At 44.7% G+C, this 15788-nt stretch overlaps 1 protein-coding gene across 3 annotated transcripts in view; it reads right to left on the bottom strand.

Annotated features, from left to right (window-relative positions):
• ATP8A2 (ATPase phospholipid transporting 8A2) overlaps nt 1–15788 on the bottom strand; it is a 690440-nt gene that overhangs the window by 532287 nt on the left and 142365 nt on the right. For all 3 annotated transcript variants that reach the window (XM_084650563.1, XM_084650564.1, XM_084650565.1), the window contains exons 8-11: nt 12908–12977; nt 5750–5877; nt 3760–3871; nt 1503–1668 (exon numbers count right to left, since the gene is read on the bottom strand). In XM_084650563.1, the coding sequence (XP_084506689.1) occupies nt 1503–1668; nt 3760–3871; nt 5750–5877; nt 12908–12977 (476 nt within the window). The remainder of the gene's footprint in view (nt 1–1502; nt 1669–3759; nt 3872–5749; nt 5878–12907; nt 12978–15788) is intronic.

A 15788-nucleotide genomic window follows, 5' to 3' on the forward strand; every position in this document is an offset into this window, starting at 1 on the left:
CTTCAGTTATACCTGTTTTTCAGGAATGATACTACATTGATTTCAGCAAAGTTTTTCTCAATTTACACCAGTTTGTGAGATCAGTCCCTATAACCTTTGAGTACTCTCCATTACAAATCATATTCCATTTGTTTCTCTTCATCACTGCTTCCTTCAGTCATTTAGATATCTTGTGTTTCATATTTTTCCTGTATAGAATTTTTATTAAACCTGGCAACACTATTTTTTAAGAAAACACCCTCTAGTAGCAGTAACAGTGATTAAGATGGAAAGAACATGATTGCCATAAACTGAAGACAAAGCTCGTTCAATGAAGAATGTGTCTTAAGATCTGTATAGCCTGCTATCAATGCCACTCCACTCCTCCTCAAAGATTGGATCTTTTTCAGTAAAGGTACCATAATTGCAGTTCATCTGAAACAGATGACAGCTCAGCCATTGCCAGCGGTTTTACCACTGCCAGTAAAAGATTTACACAATTCCAGTGACATTTATTTATTTAGGTCTGCATCCCAAGATAGTGTCAGTAACACAACAGCCAATGTCTTGCACATTTTGTAGCTGATTGTAATATAAATTGAAATGCCAAAAATCTCTCTCCTGCAGAATGACTTATATTCTATCTTGAAGTGTTTTCACAATATCCATACCTTTGTATTACTATTTAATCTCATAAGTAAATAGAGATAGCAAAAAGGAAGAAAAATGGAGTCCTTAAATGAAACACACACACTATACAGGATCAGAGATTTGCAATTGCAAAATTACCCCGTCTGTTGTAAGCTAGAACAGCCTGGTCCAGCAAATACAAAGACAGCAATAATTCTTAGTGTGTGAACATTAATCTTCAGGATATCCATATAGGGGAGATCATCTCCTCCAATTTATAGATGGGCTAACTAAAACGCAGAGGGACAGATCCTCAGCTGACATAAATCAGCATTAAATTAAAGCCAGTGGAGTTATGACACTTTACACCAGCCTAGGATCTGGTGAAAAGAGGTTGTGGCTGAAGTATGTAGACAAAAGGATTGAGAGACAGAGAGGAGGATGATACCACAAATCCCGTATCCAATTCAGTAAGTTACACTGCCCCAAACAATTTTTCATAACTGAAATAAGGAGCCTTTCGGTCATCTTTGAGTGGCATTTTGCACTGCTGTATGGGGCCCTTGGCATTTGACTCTCCTTCTTGTTGTCTCACATCCCCCTTTATTTTTGGACAGCTGCCTAGCAGCATTCTCAAACCTTGGGAGTGGGGAACATCTTGCATCCCTCAACAGCACATTCGCAGGCAAGCTGGGCTCCATAGTTACTGCAGTCTGTTTCTAGAATACATTGTCAAATAAAGTTAGCTGCTGGCTTTGATTTTTATTTATGGGCCTCTCTGCATTTATTTGGCAAAGATAAATGGCCTGGCATGCTCTGCAGAATCCTCAAAATTTATAAGCTCTCACTGTTTTAACACATAGACAATAGGCCACCTGCAATCAAACTCTCACCATTTGAACCAAGGTACCAGATGACTTCGCCGTGTGTTCTGTTCCAGAGTAAGGCACCCACAGAACTCACAAGGGCCATAACCAGAAGAATGCAGAACAAAACCAGAATCTGCATGTTGGTCACCTTCTCCACATTTGATCTCTTCAAAGGGGCTTTGGTTGAATTCTGAACAAAAGCAGAAACAGCCTTGAGAATTGGTTTAAGTATGGCAATAACAATAGCAAATGGTGAGAAAAACTGCTAAATAATATTACAATAACTACAAAAGTGGGACTGTTCTTCTTAGTTCTTTGGCACACAGTTAATTTTCAGAGTCTTAAAACAGTGGACTTAGCTATTTTGTTCTCAAACTCCATCCCCAACCAGTTAAATATTGTATTTATGCAAAGTCTATGACTAGGGCCCCTAGCCACTATGGTGGTATTATATACACAAACACAGACACACAGAGATTAACAGACTACTGTTGTGAGTCAGACATAGGGGACATGTACTATGCTCAATCTCTTCTGAGGGCTCAGCACACTCCCTCCAGCCTATTCATCCCACTCTGATGGCCAAGGCAGGTAAAGAACAAGACCATGTCCCTGCCTCTGAGGGTCTAGCTCAGGGGTGGGCAAACTTTTTGGCCCAAGGGCCACATATGGGTTTGGAAATTGTATGGCAGGCCATGAATGCTCACAAAATTGGGAGTTGGGGTGCAGGAGGGGGTGAGGGCTCTGGCTTGGGTTGTGGGCTCTGGTGTGGGGCCAGAAATGAGGAGTTCAGGGTGCGGGAGGGTACTCCGGGCTGGGACCAAGGGATTTGGAGGGCAGGAGGGGGATCAAGACTGGTGCAGGGGGTCGGGGCGTGGGAGGGGATCGGGATGCAGGCTCCGGGTGGCGCTTATCTCAAGGAGGGGAGGTGCGGCCAGGCGGCTCTGCACGCTGCCCTGTCCACAGGCGCTGCCCCTGCAGCTCCCATTGGCCACAGTTCCCAGCCAATGGGAGCTGAGGGGGCAGTGCTTGGGGTGGGGGCAGCGTGCAGAACCCCCTGGCTGCCCCTACGTGTAGGAGCTGGAGGAGGGAACATGCTGCTGCTTCTGGGAGCTGCGTGAAGTGGGGCAAGCCCCAGACCCTGCTCCCACCCCACCTCCCGGCAGGAGCTTGAGGGCCGGATTAAAATGCCTGGAGGGCTGTATACAGCCCCTGGGCCATAGTTTGCCCACCCCTGGTCTAGCTCTCAGGGGAACACTAGCAGAGAGCAGCAGTTACTGTCCTCAAAAGAATGCAGGGATTGGAATTTTCTCTAGTTTCTGCACAGGGCTCTAAGAGGGAAAATGCTCCTTATATCTTCCCCTCAGCTCTTGTGCACTGCAAGTTTTTAGACACAGTTAAACAGTAGCCAAGTATAGTTGTCTTTTATAGCCTTAAATCTTAAATGAGCTGAACTAAAGTCTGGTGGAACCTGGCTGAATAGAACTACTTGCAGGATCAGGGCACATATTAATGCATGGAAAGGTTTTAAGTGGATTTATTGTTCTAGAAGTAGATAATTTCTTCCTAGATTACAGCCCACAGAAGATTGCTTGTTCCAGAAAGTGAACAGGGATATACTGCAGAGTCACCGTTGACATTACTTCTCCTTGTTACTATACTTCTCTGCGTGAGAGTCAGGAAAAGCTTGCATTACCGTGGTGCTCTGGGAAGGCTGCAATGGCACTTACTTTATAAATTTAGATTAAAAATAGTTAGTACTATATATCATGTATAAGGAAACGAGTCTGTCACAGATTCCATGATTTTTGGTGACCTCCAGAATTTAAGCCCCAGGCAATGGGACTTTGGCTGTCAGCTCTGTGCGGCAGGGCTCAGGCAATCAGCCCTGTGCCACAGGGTGAGCCCTGGGCAGCGGGGTTCAAGCTGTCACCCTCCACCTCGCATTTGGGCAGCAGGGCTCAGGCTTCTATGAATTATTGTTTATTGACTGCAACCTGTCCATGACTTTTACTAAAAATAATTATGACAAAATCTTAACCTTAATCATGTATAAAATGTATGTTGTAAGCTCTTCCTGGCAGGTACTAAGTGCACATACTGCACCCAGCACTGTGGAGTCCCAATCTCACTCGAGGCTTCTGGATGCTAAGTCATTGTATTTGTAATGCAAGACACTTTATTTTGCATAATCAACTCATAAGGACAGGCAGAATACAGAAAGAGAGAATACTGAGTTCCATCAAAACACACACGAGTTATTATTTCCAATCCATTTTACCTGCATGAGCTTTGTGTCATGTCCTGTGTATACAACTATTCCCAGGACCCATTGGGTGTTTCTAAGTTGTGCACCTCTCAGCAAGATCTGGTCAGGCCCAATGGGAACCGGACTAGAAGCCAAGAACAAAGAAAAAAATAAGAACAGATATTTTAAATGACTCTAAAGATACTCTAATTCAAGAAAGTTATTTTTCATTATATGAACACATACTTCTTTTCTTGTTACTCCCCTTTCACATCATTTACAAAACCCAGCACTTCGAAGGAAATGAATAGTCTGGGACCTCCAGCATAAATCTGCCACTGCCCACCCATAAATAAATACATTGAGTTCATTCCTCGACTGTCTTCCAGTCTCTGCACAGTGCAGCAAAGTGCGGGAGCTGCAAAGGAGCTGGCTACAGTTCCCAGTTTGTCATCCAGCATATTATAGAACAGCCTCAAGGTTGCCCTAAATAACACTCCAGCTAATGTGATTTCTATTGAGCAAACAGAGGGACATAAACAGCACTAGACAATTGGCAAACTTTTCAAAAATGAGCCACTACAAAGACTTTTAATCTTAAAAAGTACTTAGTCACTAAGTAACAAACATTTTCAGAAAGCAGCATGATCCAGTGGACTGTCCGAGGGGAGGCAAGTGCTATTCTCAACTCTGCCACTAGCCTGCTGTGTTACCTGGGGCAAGGCACTTCATCTCTCTGCGCCTGAGGGCATCTACACTTGAAATGCTAAACAGCAGCACAGCTGAATCACTGCGCTTCAGTGTAGACACTATCTGTGCTGGTGGGAAGGGTTCTCCCATCACTGTAGGTAATCCACCTCCCCGACAGGGGGGTAGCTCGGTCAACGGAAAAATTCTTCCATCAACCTAGCACTGTTTACACTGGAGCTTAGGTCAGCTTAATTACACTGGATTTTCTAGTGTAGAACAGGCCTTAGTTTCCCCACCTATAAAATGAGCATAATGACACTTCTTTTTAAAGCACTTTAATTTCTATGGATTATAATACTTGAATTTATACATCTGAAGCATGAAGCTTTTTCTTTTAAGAGTTACAAGAGGGAACTAAATTACCCTTAAAAAGGAACTGTGGCTGCAAGCTCAACTATGAAGGGACTCTCACTTCTCCCATAATAAACATGCATCATTTGCAAAGTGGGACTGGAACCCTGGCTAAGTTCTCTGTAAGCTGCGCGGTCGCGCAGCGGCCTATTTCATGCAGCACAGGCGCTCAGGGAACCAGGGAGCTGTCGTGGCTGGGGGAGGGCACCCCTCCCCCAGCCCCAACCTAGCCCTACCCCTGGCCCCAACTATGGCACGGCCCAGACTTGCCATGGACAGGGCGCCGCTACCCCAGCCCAACCCTGGGCGGCCCGGCCCGACCCCAAACCTGGACGGCCTGGCCCGAACCCGGCCGGCCCTCCCCAAACCCAGCCCCAGCCCGGACCTGCAGGGACCGGGGGAGGGGTGCCTATCTTGCAGCCCCAGCCCCAGAGCTGCCACAGCAGAGAGGGGTGCCTCTCCCCACCAGCCCAGGTGCTGCGGGGAGAGAGAGCTGGGGGAGTCCTCACACCCCTGCACCCCAACCTTCTGCCCCAGTCCTGAGCCCCCTCCCACACTCCAAACTCCTCGACTCCACCCCTACCACATTAATTTTGTTATGTGTCACACATCACCTCCATACTGGTGCACATAAAATTCATTCTGCACATGGGTGTGAAAAATTAGAGGGAACACTGAACCCTCATCTTCTAGTTCCAGAACTCACAGGCCTCTACCACTTAAGGTAAAGACTGTCCATTGAAGTCAATAGAGCTACACCATTTTACAGTAGCTGATGATCCGGCCCATGTACCAGTTAGCAGTCACCCATAGAAATACCTTTATGTTCTTTCTATGTTGCCAAGGAGGCCACAGTGCACAGATACACATTAGACATATTTCTTAACAGAAGACAACTGTAGTCTTTCAGTAAAGTTGATACCTTTGGCCATCTAAGCGTAAGTTTCCAATGAAGTCATAGAGGTGACGGTTGGGTCCTTCACATTCTATCTTCCCAGACACTTTCATCAAGTCTTCTCTCGACTGCAGACTAGCAGTTTGAGTCAACCCCTGCAAGAGACCAAGCCAGAGGAGATGCTTGTCAATTCAACTTTTCTTGTTAGTTTAATTTTCAACATTTTGTTCTATAATGTATCCCAACAAGTGAGAGACAGAGGCATAGCTTAGTACATTGACTTAGTAGTCGAGCTTCTTCTGCTGCTTATGGGATTCAGGGGCTCTGTAGCCCCACAGAAATTGCTGACTTAATAAGGACCAGATTTTGCCCTAGCTTGCATGGTCGCTCAAGGCAGTAAAGTGGCATAAGGCACCTCCTTACTAGCTTGAGCCAGCTGCCCCTACAACCATTCATAGCGGTGCACAGAAAACAGTCTTCACAGCGCTGTTACGTTCCCCCACTCGGCACAAGTGGGCAGGAGGGAGTGGGAAGAAACAAGGAATGAGAGCAGCTTTGGTTCTGCCCTCCCCCCACCCCTACACGGGGCAATGTAGCTTTTTGACACATGTATGCTAAGTCCCACTCTCCCTCCAGGGCCGCTCCTGGGGCACTAAAACCATGCTCTGCCCTTGCTCAGGGTTGATTGCTAACTCACCACAGATTAATAGATTCCAAGGCCAGAAGGGATCATTGTTATCTAGTCTGCCCACCCAGTATAGCACATGCCACAGAACTTCCCCAAAATAATTCCTAGAGCATCTCTTTCATGAAAACATCCAATCTTGACTTAAACTATGCGGAGTGTCAAACTGGTCCTCTCTTGCCCCCAGGATCGAGGAACTGCATCCAGCTCCTTTGCAGCTCCCCCATCCTATTGCACTCAGTGAAGACTGCATATCGCAGCCAAGAATTTAACCCAATGTATTAACTTATTGGGAGGGCAGTGTAAGATTTATCATAGGTATCAATAGCCATACCCTAACATGCAATTTTCTGAAATTTAGAAACCACATGCCTGATTCTTCACTGCTTTTTGCCTAGTGTCAAAAGTTACCCTTGAGTGAAGGGAGTGGAAAGTGAGTGTAAATCACTGCCATAAACCCATTTTCCATCTTGTTTGCTCAAGTGAGACTCCACGTTGCAAGGCAGTTAGAGAATCAGGTCCACATTTTTTAAATGCAGTGACCCATATATAAATATAATCTGCAGAGGATTCTTCCCCAGACTACTGTCCTTGGTATCAGACCTGTAGATACAACCACAGTTTCTCAAACAAAATTAAAATGCAGGCAAATATAAAGGTTTTCAAATATGAATTGTAAGTTACAATGGCATTATGATGATGCATTTTGTACAAGATGGGTCATGTGAGGTGTCACTGGAAAATTTATGATTTGCTAAATATGATTATCATATTTGTATGTATGTATCATTTTTGTACCGGAAGTTATGAATATTGACTACATATCTGTATTTCACATGTAATCACACCTGGGTGACACCCACTAGGCAAAATGCTTCCAGTCTAGATAGTCGGCTATGAAGGGCCCACTCAAGGTAAAGGGCTATTAGGAAAAACAATAGGCTTTAGGAGAAGCTTATGCCCCACCTAGTAAACATCCCTGAGAATGCTCCAAACAGCTTGTAAGTAATGGTTGCTATGACTCAGCAAGGTATGCAAGGGCATGTGACCAGGCCACATGACACAGAATTTCATCTTGGATACCAGTGTTTTTCCACAAACTGAGTTTGGGACAAAGGGTTCCTGCCATATGCTAAAGCTATATAAGGCAGGGAGTGACATCATCTGTTGTTCTTCACTCTCCCACAACTGAACACCTAAGAGAAGCTCCTAAGGAAAAGGACTTGGAACTGGGCTTGAACACAAAAAAGAAACTTACAAGAAGTGGAAGATTGGACAAATGACCAGGGAAGAGTATAAAAATACTGCTCGGGGATGCAGGAGTGAAATCAGTAAGGCCAAATCACACCTGGAGTTGCAGCTAGCAAGAGATGTTAAGAGTAACAAGAAGGGTTTCTTCAGGTACGTTAGCAACAAGAAGAAAGTCAAGGAAAGTGTAGGCCCCTTACTGAATGAGGGAGGCAACTTAGTGACAGAGGATGTTGAAAAAGCTAATGTACTCAATGCTTTTTTTGCCTCTGTCTTCACGAACAACGTCAGCTCCTGGACTGCTGCACTGGGCAGCGCAGCATGGGGAGTAGGTGACCAGCCCTCTGTGGAGAAAGAAGCGGTTTGGGACTATTTAGAAAAGCTGGACAAGCACAAGTCCATGGGGCCGGATGCGCTGCATCCGAGAGTGCTAAAGGAGTTGACGGATGTGATTGCAGAGCCATTGGCCATTATCTTTGAAAACTCATGGTGATCCGAGGAAGTCCCAGACGACTGGAAAAAGGCTAATGTAGTGCCCATCTTTAAAAAAGGGAAGGGGGAGGATCCAGGGAACTACAGGCCAGTCAGCCTCACCTCAGTCCCCGGAAAAATCATGGAGCAGGTCCTCAAGGAATCAATTCTGAAGCACTTGGAGGAGAGGAAAGTGATCAGGAACAGTCAGCATGGATTCACCAAGGGCAAGTCATGCTTGACTAATCTAATTGCCTTCTATGACGAGATAACTGGCTCTGTGGATGAGGGGAAAGCGGTGGACGTGTTGTTCCTTGACTTTAGCAAAGCTTTTGACATGGTCTCCCACAGTATTCTTGCCAGCAAGTTAAAGAAGTATGGGCTGGATGAATGGACTATAAGGTGGATAGAAAGCTGTCACGATTGTTGGGCTCAACGGGTAGTGATCAATGGCTCCATGTCTAGTTGGCAGCCGGTATCAAGTGGAGTGCCCCAAGGGTCGGTCCTGGGGCCGGTTTTGTTCAATAGCTTCATAAATGATCTGGAGGATGGTGTGGATTGCACCCTCAGCAAGTTTGCAGATGACACTAAACTGGGAGGAGAGGTAGATACGCTGGAGGGGGGGGATAGGATACAGAGGGACCTAGACAAATTAGAGGATTGGGCCAAAAGAAATCTGATGAGGTTCAACAAGGACAAGTGCAGAATCCTGCACTTAGGATGGAATAATCCCATGCACCGCTACAGACTAGGGACCAAATGGCTCAGCAGCAGTTCTGCAGAAAAGGACCCAGGGGTGACAGTGGACGAGAAGCTGGATATGAGTCAACAGTGTGCACTTGTTGCCAAGAAGGCCAATGGCATTTTGGAACGTATAGGTAGGGGCATTGCCAGCAGATCGAGGGACGTGATCGTTCCCCTCTATTCGACATTGGTGAGGCCTCATCTGGAGTACTGTGTCCATTTTTGGGCCCCACACTACAAGAAGGATGTGGAAAAATTGAAAAACGTCCAGTGGAGGGCAACAAAAATGATTAGGGGACTGGAACACATGATTTATGAGGAGAGGCTGAGAGAACTGGGATTGTTTAGTCTGCGGAAGAGAAGAATGAGGGGGGATTTGATAGATGCTTTCAACTACCTGAAAGGGGGTTCCAAAGAGGATGGATATAGACTGTTCTCGGTGGTAGCTGATGACAGAACAAGGAGTAATGGTCTCAAGTTGCAGTGGGGGAGGTTTAGGTTGGATATTAGGAAAAACTTTTTCACTAGGAGGGTGGTGAAACACTGGAATGCGTTACCTAGGGAGGTGGTGGAATCTCCTTCCTTAGATATTTTTAAGGTCAGGCTCGACAAAGCCCTGGCTGGGATGATTTAGTTGGGGATTTGTCCTGCTTTGAGCAGGGGGTTGGACTAGATAACCTCCTGAGGTCCCTTCCAATCCTGATATTCTATGATTCTATGATTCTATGAAGGGAATGGTCCTAAGTTTGTGTCTGCTAGGGAGACTGGCACTGTAACTAGGTCGCATCCAGTTAGTGTCTATGTAAAATCCCAGAGACCAGACAATTCTGGTGCTTGTATTTTGCCCATTGCTAGTGTGTTGTTGGGAAAGAGTGTAGCAACTCTGTCTAATCAGGGTGAGATCCTAGCCAGGGCACAAGGAGAACAGAAAGGTGATTTGATTGTGTTACCTACTGAGGATGTGGAAACCTGTAGCAAGAAGGAAAAGATTCCTGAACTTGTGTGTGGCAAAGGGAAGGAGACTGCTTCTAACCTTTTACCTAGGAAGTCTGTAAGTTTGCCTGAAAGGGGATTGTGTAGGAATCCTCCTGATGGGCCAGAGGTAATTCTGGATGTAAGTGAGACCCAGAAAGAGTCTGTTGTTGCTCAGGAAAGTGTTCCTCTAGAGCAAGCCCTAGGTGAAGAGGGTAAGGGCTGAATTTCTGTGAAGGGTGAACTGTTGCATAGAAAAGCCCTAGGGAAAGGAATCCTCATAGTAGTATTTGCAAGCAGTTTATTGCAACTGAAGGGTGTGAAAGTGATTTAATCAAGAAAGTTTCAGTTCCTAACAGCCAGAAATTTTCTATTGTGAATGAAGCCACTGACTTTCCTGTTGAAAGATCCAGTGTGGACAGCTTTGAGAAGGTCTCAGATGAAGTGAAAGCTGTTAAGAAAGTTAAACAGTCCTATAACCAAGTGGCTGTGTTTGGCCAGCTTGTTGGGGAGACAAGGTTGTGGAGAAAAGGATGTCTCCATGCTAGTTCTGTAAGTGAACAGTATGTGGCCCAGGCCAAGATGGGGGCTCTTAACCAACAGAGCCCAAATTGCAGGCCTCCAGACTGGAGCGCTGAGAGAAGACCCTATCCCAGTTTGACCCCCGGGGGTTTTGGGGTGGCAAAAGGGCACGGGCTGCATAAACCTTCCCACATGAGGCATGCGAGTGCTATCGACCACCACGACCTAAGGGAGGGCGTGAAACTGGAAGGGCCTGGTGTAACTCCCATCAAGGAACAGGAGAGATGCTGGGGCATCCATGGGAATGCTGGTGGCTTCGAACTTCCCCGGGTCACCGGCAAAAGTGACCCCGTTCAGTTCGGTCTCGAAGGGGGGAGAGATGTGACGAAGCAGGACTTTTCTTACTGTTTCCTCTGAATATTGTGGAGGTGCCTCAGTTTCCCCTATGCAGTTCTTAAGTATCTAGGTGGTGGGATAAGGGTGTATGATCGTTGCAGAGCCCTAGAGGGCAGGTGTGTGCAGGGGTCTGGACACCGAGAATGGCCAACACCCTGTTTCCTGGCAACTGATGGCCTGGCCCTTCCCCCCTGCAAGGTGAGAGCTAAAGGGTTGGAGAACAAAGGAATCAGGTGACCCCCTGGCCTGGGAAAGGGACAAAGCCAAGAGGAGGAGGGGCTGGAGAGAGTTTCAGTTTGGGGCTGGCTGGGGACATGGAGTGAAGTGCAGATGGGGTTGTCTGGCTCACTGCCTCCCAAAATGGACCCAGCTGAGGGGTCCTGTTCTCTGCACCTACAAGCTCTGGTTTAGACCATGTTCCTGTTGTCTAATAAACTTCTGTTTTACTAGCTGGCTGGCTGAGAGTCACGTCTGACTACGAAGTTGGGGTGCAGGACCCTCTGGCTTCCCCAGGACCCTGCCTGGACGGACTCGCTGTGGGAAGTGCACGGAGGGGCAGAGGATGCTGAACGCTCCGAGGTCAGACCCAGGAAGGTGGAAGTTGTGTGAGCTGTGAGTCCTGAAGACAGTCTGCTAGCAGAAAGGAGACTTCCCCAGAGTCCTGACTGGCTTCATAGGGAGCAGTTCCAGAGCATCGCCCGGGGACTCCGTGACAACAAGTACACAGGTTTCTAAGTGCTGCTTTGATACTGTCAGGGGTATGCTGCAATCCCATGAAACTGCATCTTAATGTGCTCAATGCCCTGATTCTCCTCACACATTAGTTTTAGATTTGAGCAGCTGCAGTGTCTAAATGGAGTTACTCCCCACTAACACCGGGGTAAGTAAGAAGAGAATCTGTAACTCCTCTTCTCTGACTTGCATAATGACAGGTTTCAGAGTAGCAGCTGTGTTAGTCTGTATTCACAAAAAGAAAAGGAGTACTTGTGGCACCTTAGCGACTAACAAATTTATTTGAGCATAAGCTTTCGTGAGCTACAGCTCACTTCATCGGATCCATCCTTTTCTTTTTTTCTCTTCTCTGATAACTTTACATTTCCCAAACATTTAAAGTAGAAACTTATTTTCTCACCTCTAAACATTCTCTTATATTTTACAGATATATTTGCATAAAATAAAATGTGTCCTTCTGGTGAAGTTTACCATGGGCACAGCGTGACTGATGCCCCTTGGTACAGAACAGCCACTGTATCCATGCTGCACATGCTATGGAGAGGGCATGTAAGGGGACTCCACACACCAAAGGTTCTGCATCAGCTCTGATAAACCACGGCATGGGGTATTGGGGATGGGCAGGAGGATGGTGGGAGCTTGGCCTCTCGCTCTGTAATTACTGGGATCCCCTTAAGCAGGATGTGCATAAGAGTCTCAGTTAATTATTTTTACTCACACAAAAGTACCAATCTCCTGCTCCATGCTGCTCCCCACCCAAAGTCTGAGGTGCTCACACTTAGGAGTCAGAGAAAGCCCGGGAAAATACACAGGCCCTGATTCACCTTTACATCTCTCTGGCGGTGTAAAGAAGCCTGGAAGTGTATATGTCTAATTCACACTCTTTAAAGGTTTATTTACACGGCCAGGGTTGTACAAAGCAGCCACAGTGTAAATGAGAATCAGGCCCATACGCTTTGCAACATGACCTGAAGGTCATCAAATGCAGGTCCTGTAAGATGGAGAGAGACTAAATTCATGTTTAAAGCACTTACCAAGCATGTAATTACAGCAGCCCTGGGAAGAATACTGCTGTTATTAGAGTGGGGGAAAGTGAGACAGAGAAGTTAAATATTTGTTTGAAGGCCACACTAGACGTAAGCATCATAGCCAGGATCTTCCTGATGTCCATTCCCATGTTTAAATCCACTGGACCATGCCTCTCTTTAATTCAGTCTCTCAACAAATCTGTACAGCAATTACCACCACCTTCATTCAACAGATGCAGAAACTGGCAGTGAGAGCATAAGTAACTAGTCAAGAGTTATACAGCTGCATTTAGAATCCAGATCTCCTCACACCCAGCTCCCTTTCCTAACTGCTAAACAGGACTTTCTAGTTAACATTATACACTAACAAAATAAATGTGATTTTACCTGTCGTATTTTAAGATTAGTCTCCCCATCAAGATTAGATGTTTCAATATAGCACATTGCCTGAGGTTCACTGCAGAAAGCACAGTAAAATTTTCATGATTAAACATTTTATAAAACAATTACACTGAGCCTTACTTGTGCTTTGAAAGTACCCAATTATAATTATTCTCAATACATTATATGGCAAAAAGTTAAATTCTGATGGTGAATGACAGGGTGCCGTTTTTTAAAAATCCCTTTGAAAATTACTTCAGTTAAAAATGACTTAAATGATTTCTTAAAAAAACCACATCTATCTGAATCAATATAGATGCTATCCAAAAAAACCAAGCAGGTTTAACATAAGTACACATCACTTCCAGAAAATATTAAAGAACCTCTGCTTCAATTCTTCACATTATTTAATAACTCAGCTGTTTCACTTTTGACAAGTTCTCCTTCTAGAATTTTCTTCCCCAAATTTGTTGAGCAAGAATGCTGGAAAACCATAGCAACATTAAAACAGGGGAGATTTTCAAATTACTAAGGACAATTAGGCACCAGCTCCCTTCATACCTTTGTACATTTTTTTCCCCATAGAGCCAAATCTGGCTATACGCTGCTCATACAATTCACCAAAAAGCCATGGCTGTAAGGGCAGCAGAGGATGTTAATGTTCCACCTCCCTGATTCTAGTTCCCCCCAAACTTGCAGAGGCTACTCTGCAGGTGTCCTGTGGTTGGAGCCACAGAAAGGCATTCTGGAACCAGGGTTAGACTCAAGGGGTGTGGTCTACTAGAGTGTTTGTGCCCTTACACATCCCCACACATCCCCTGTCTTACAGAAATTACTCCTCTTCCTAGCTGGAATAGGCTGTCCGAGGGTGGGAGAGAGTTAAGTATGGGTCAAATTCAGGTATACAATGATGATGCTTTCACATAGTGCCTATTCTCAGGGCACACCTGAGGAGTATTAGAATCTTGCCCAGAGTTTGTACTCATTCATCTTGTCCTGTAGTTCATAAATTCATAGATTTCAAGGCCTGAAGGGACCACTATGACCATCTGAGCCCCTTTATAACACAAGCCATAGAACTTCCTCAAAATAATTCCTAGAGCATATCTTTTAAAAAGACATCCTCACTTATGTCTATGCATCACAATGAAGGAATTCACTTCCTACTTGGACCCAGATACGCATTTCATCTTCCCGTGTTTGCAGACTACTTTCTGTACATTGAGATGCTGTTCTATACCTCCTGAAGCAATTAGATTTAAATTAACCCTTGTATTGCTGCCATTTTCCTGACTGCTAGACACCTGAATGCCAGAGAGATGCAGGTATGCAGATCTAGCCATATACACAGATATGTATGTGGTCTCCAGAGAAATAAATTTTCTTTCAGAAGTCATACAGCAATGGGAGCTGGAACACAGGTTCACAGCTTCCCACATATGGTCAAACTAACAGATCAGATCCAATGGACACTACAGACTCTAATACATAAACCACTATGGTCCATATTTTTGGTCATATTATGAACAGAAAATTTACTGTAATCTAGATGGTGGATCAGACGCAGCACTTATATCACAGGCCAAGAAATTTTTACACAAAGTTCTTCACATCTGTATATAGACCTGAAAATGCCTCTTATACCCAGTACAAATGAGATCCAAATATGATCTTTAATTGCTTTTGGTCTTTTTTTCTGCCTTAAGAATTTCTGCTGTCTGTAAGATCCCTTGAATGTCATCTTTATGTGAATAATCAAAATAATAGACAATTTAACAGTCAAAACAATATACCTGTACACACAATACCTTAATACAGCACATACCATACACAAATCAAACAATCCATCCTTGCAGAGCATGCAAAGCTTTCTGGTGAACTGAGGGCTATTATTATTATTATTACCATCTCAAAGAATTTATTATGTACATAACAAAGCGACCATGGTAAAAGCAAAACCACAACAGAAATGGCCAGTACTAAAAGCAAAGCATTTCATAAATTAAACAGCATACTCAGGGCCAAATTATGCCTCAGGTACACCAGTGTAACCTCACTGACATCAGTGGGGTTTCTGGAGTGGTACTGACAGAATAATTTGGCCTATGCATCTTAAGAACTAAATCCCAGTGAAGCAGGTAAGTGGGAGAAAAAGTTTAAATATAAAACGTTTGGGGAGAAAGCCCAAAATGGAATGAGAATCCCTCAAAACTGGAAATTACCATTCTGATAAGAGTGTGGTTGTATCCCCTACCTGCACTTAAATTTGGGAGCCACCTGGCTAGTAATAAATAATCAATAATAATTTGGGGCTTTTATTTAAATAAATCTTATTTTTAAATTTTGACCTAAATCCTAGAACGAACTAGATATTTGAGGTACCTCAGTTTTTGGGTACTCAACCTCAGTCATGATTAAAGGGACAATATTTTTCAGACTTACTGAGCACCCTCAGGACACCTTATGGAATTTCAATTGGGCACCCTAAAACTCCAGTACCCCAAATCTCTAGTAACTTTTGAAATTTCAAATCTTCATTTTTACCTGCTATCTATCTCCACCAGAGACACTGCTTCTCCTGGTGACACAAGAATGAGACAGAAAGTGAGGGCAAGGCAGGAAATGTAGGCCAATAGCTCAGAAAAGACATTTCTCAGAAGGTTAATCATCTGTTTCCCTCTCCAGGAGGGAATTTCAGGGCATGGGGATCAGGGTGACCCATGGCCATTGCTAGTTAGAGAGAAGAAGAACATCCACAAGATCTCTTGTTTGATGTTTGGGTGGTGAAGAGAAGACCTGCAGTCTTAGGGTGTATCTTCACTGCAAAGTTAACTCAAATTATAACTCAAATGTTGCTTCTAACTCAAGTGTGGTGGTGCTTTTAAAC

Source organism: Lepidochelys olivacea, assembly GCF_965140295.1.
Source record: "Lepidochelys olivacea isolate rLepOli2 genome assembly, chromosome: 1".
NCBI classification, from domain to species: Eukaryota; Metazoa; Chordata; order Testudines; family Cheloniidae; genus Lepidochelys; species Lepidochelys olivacea.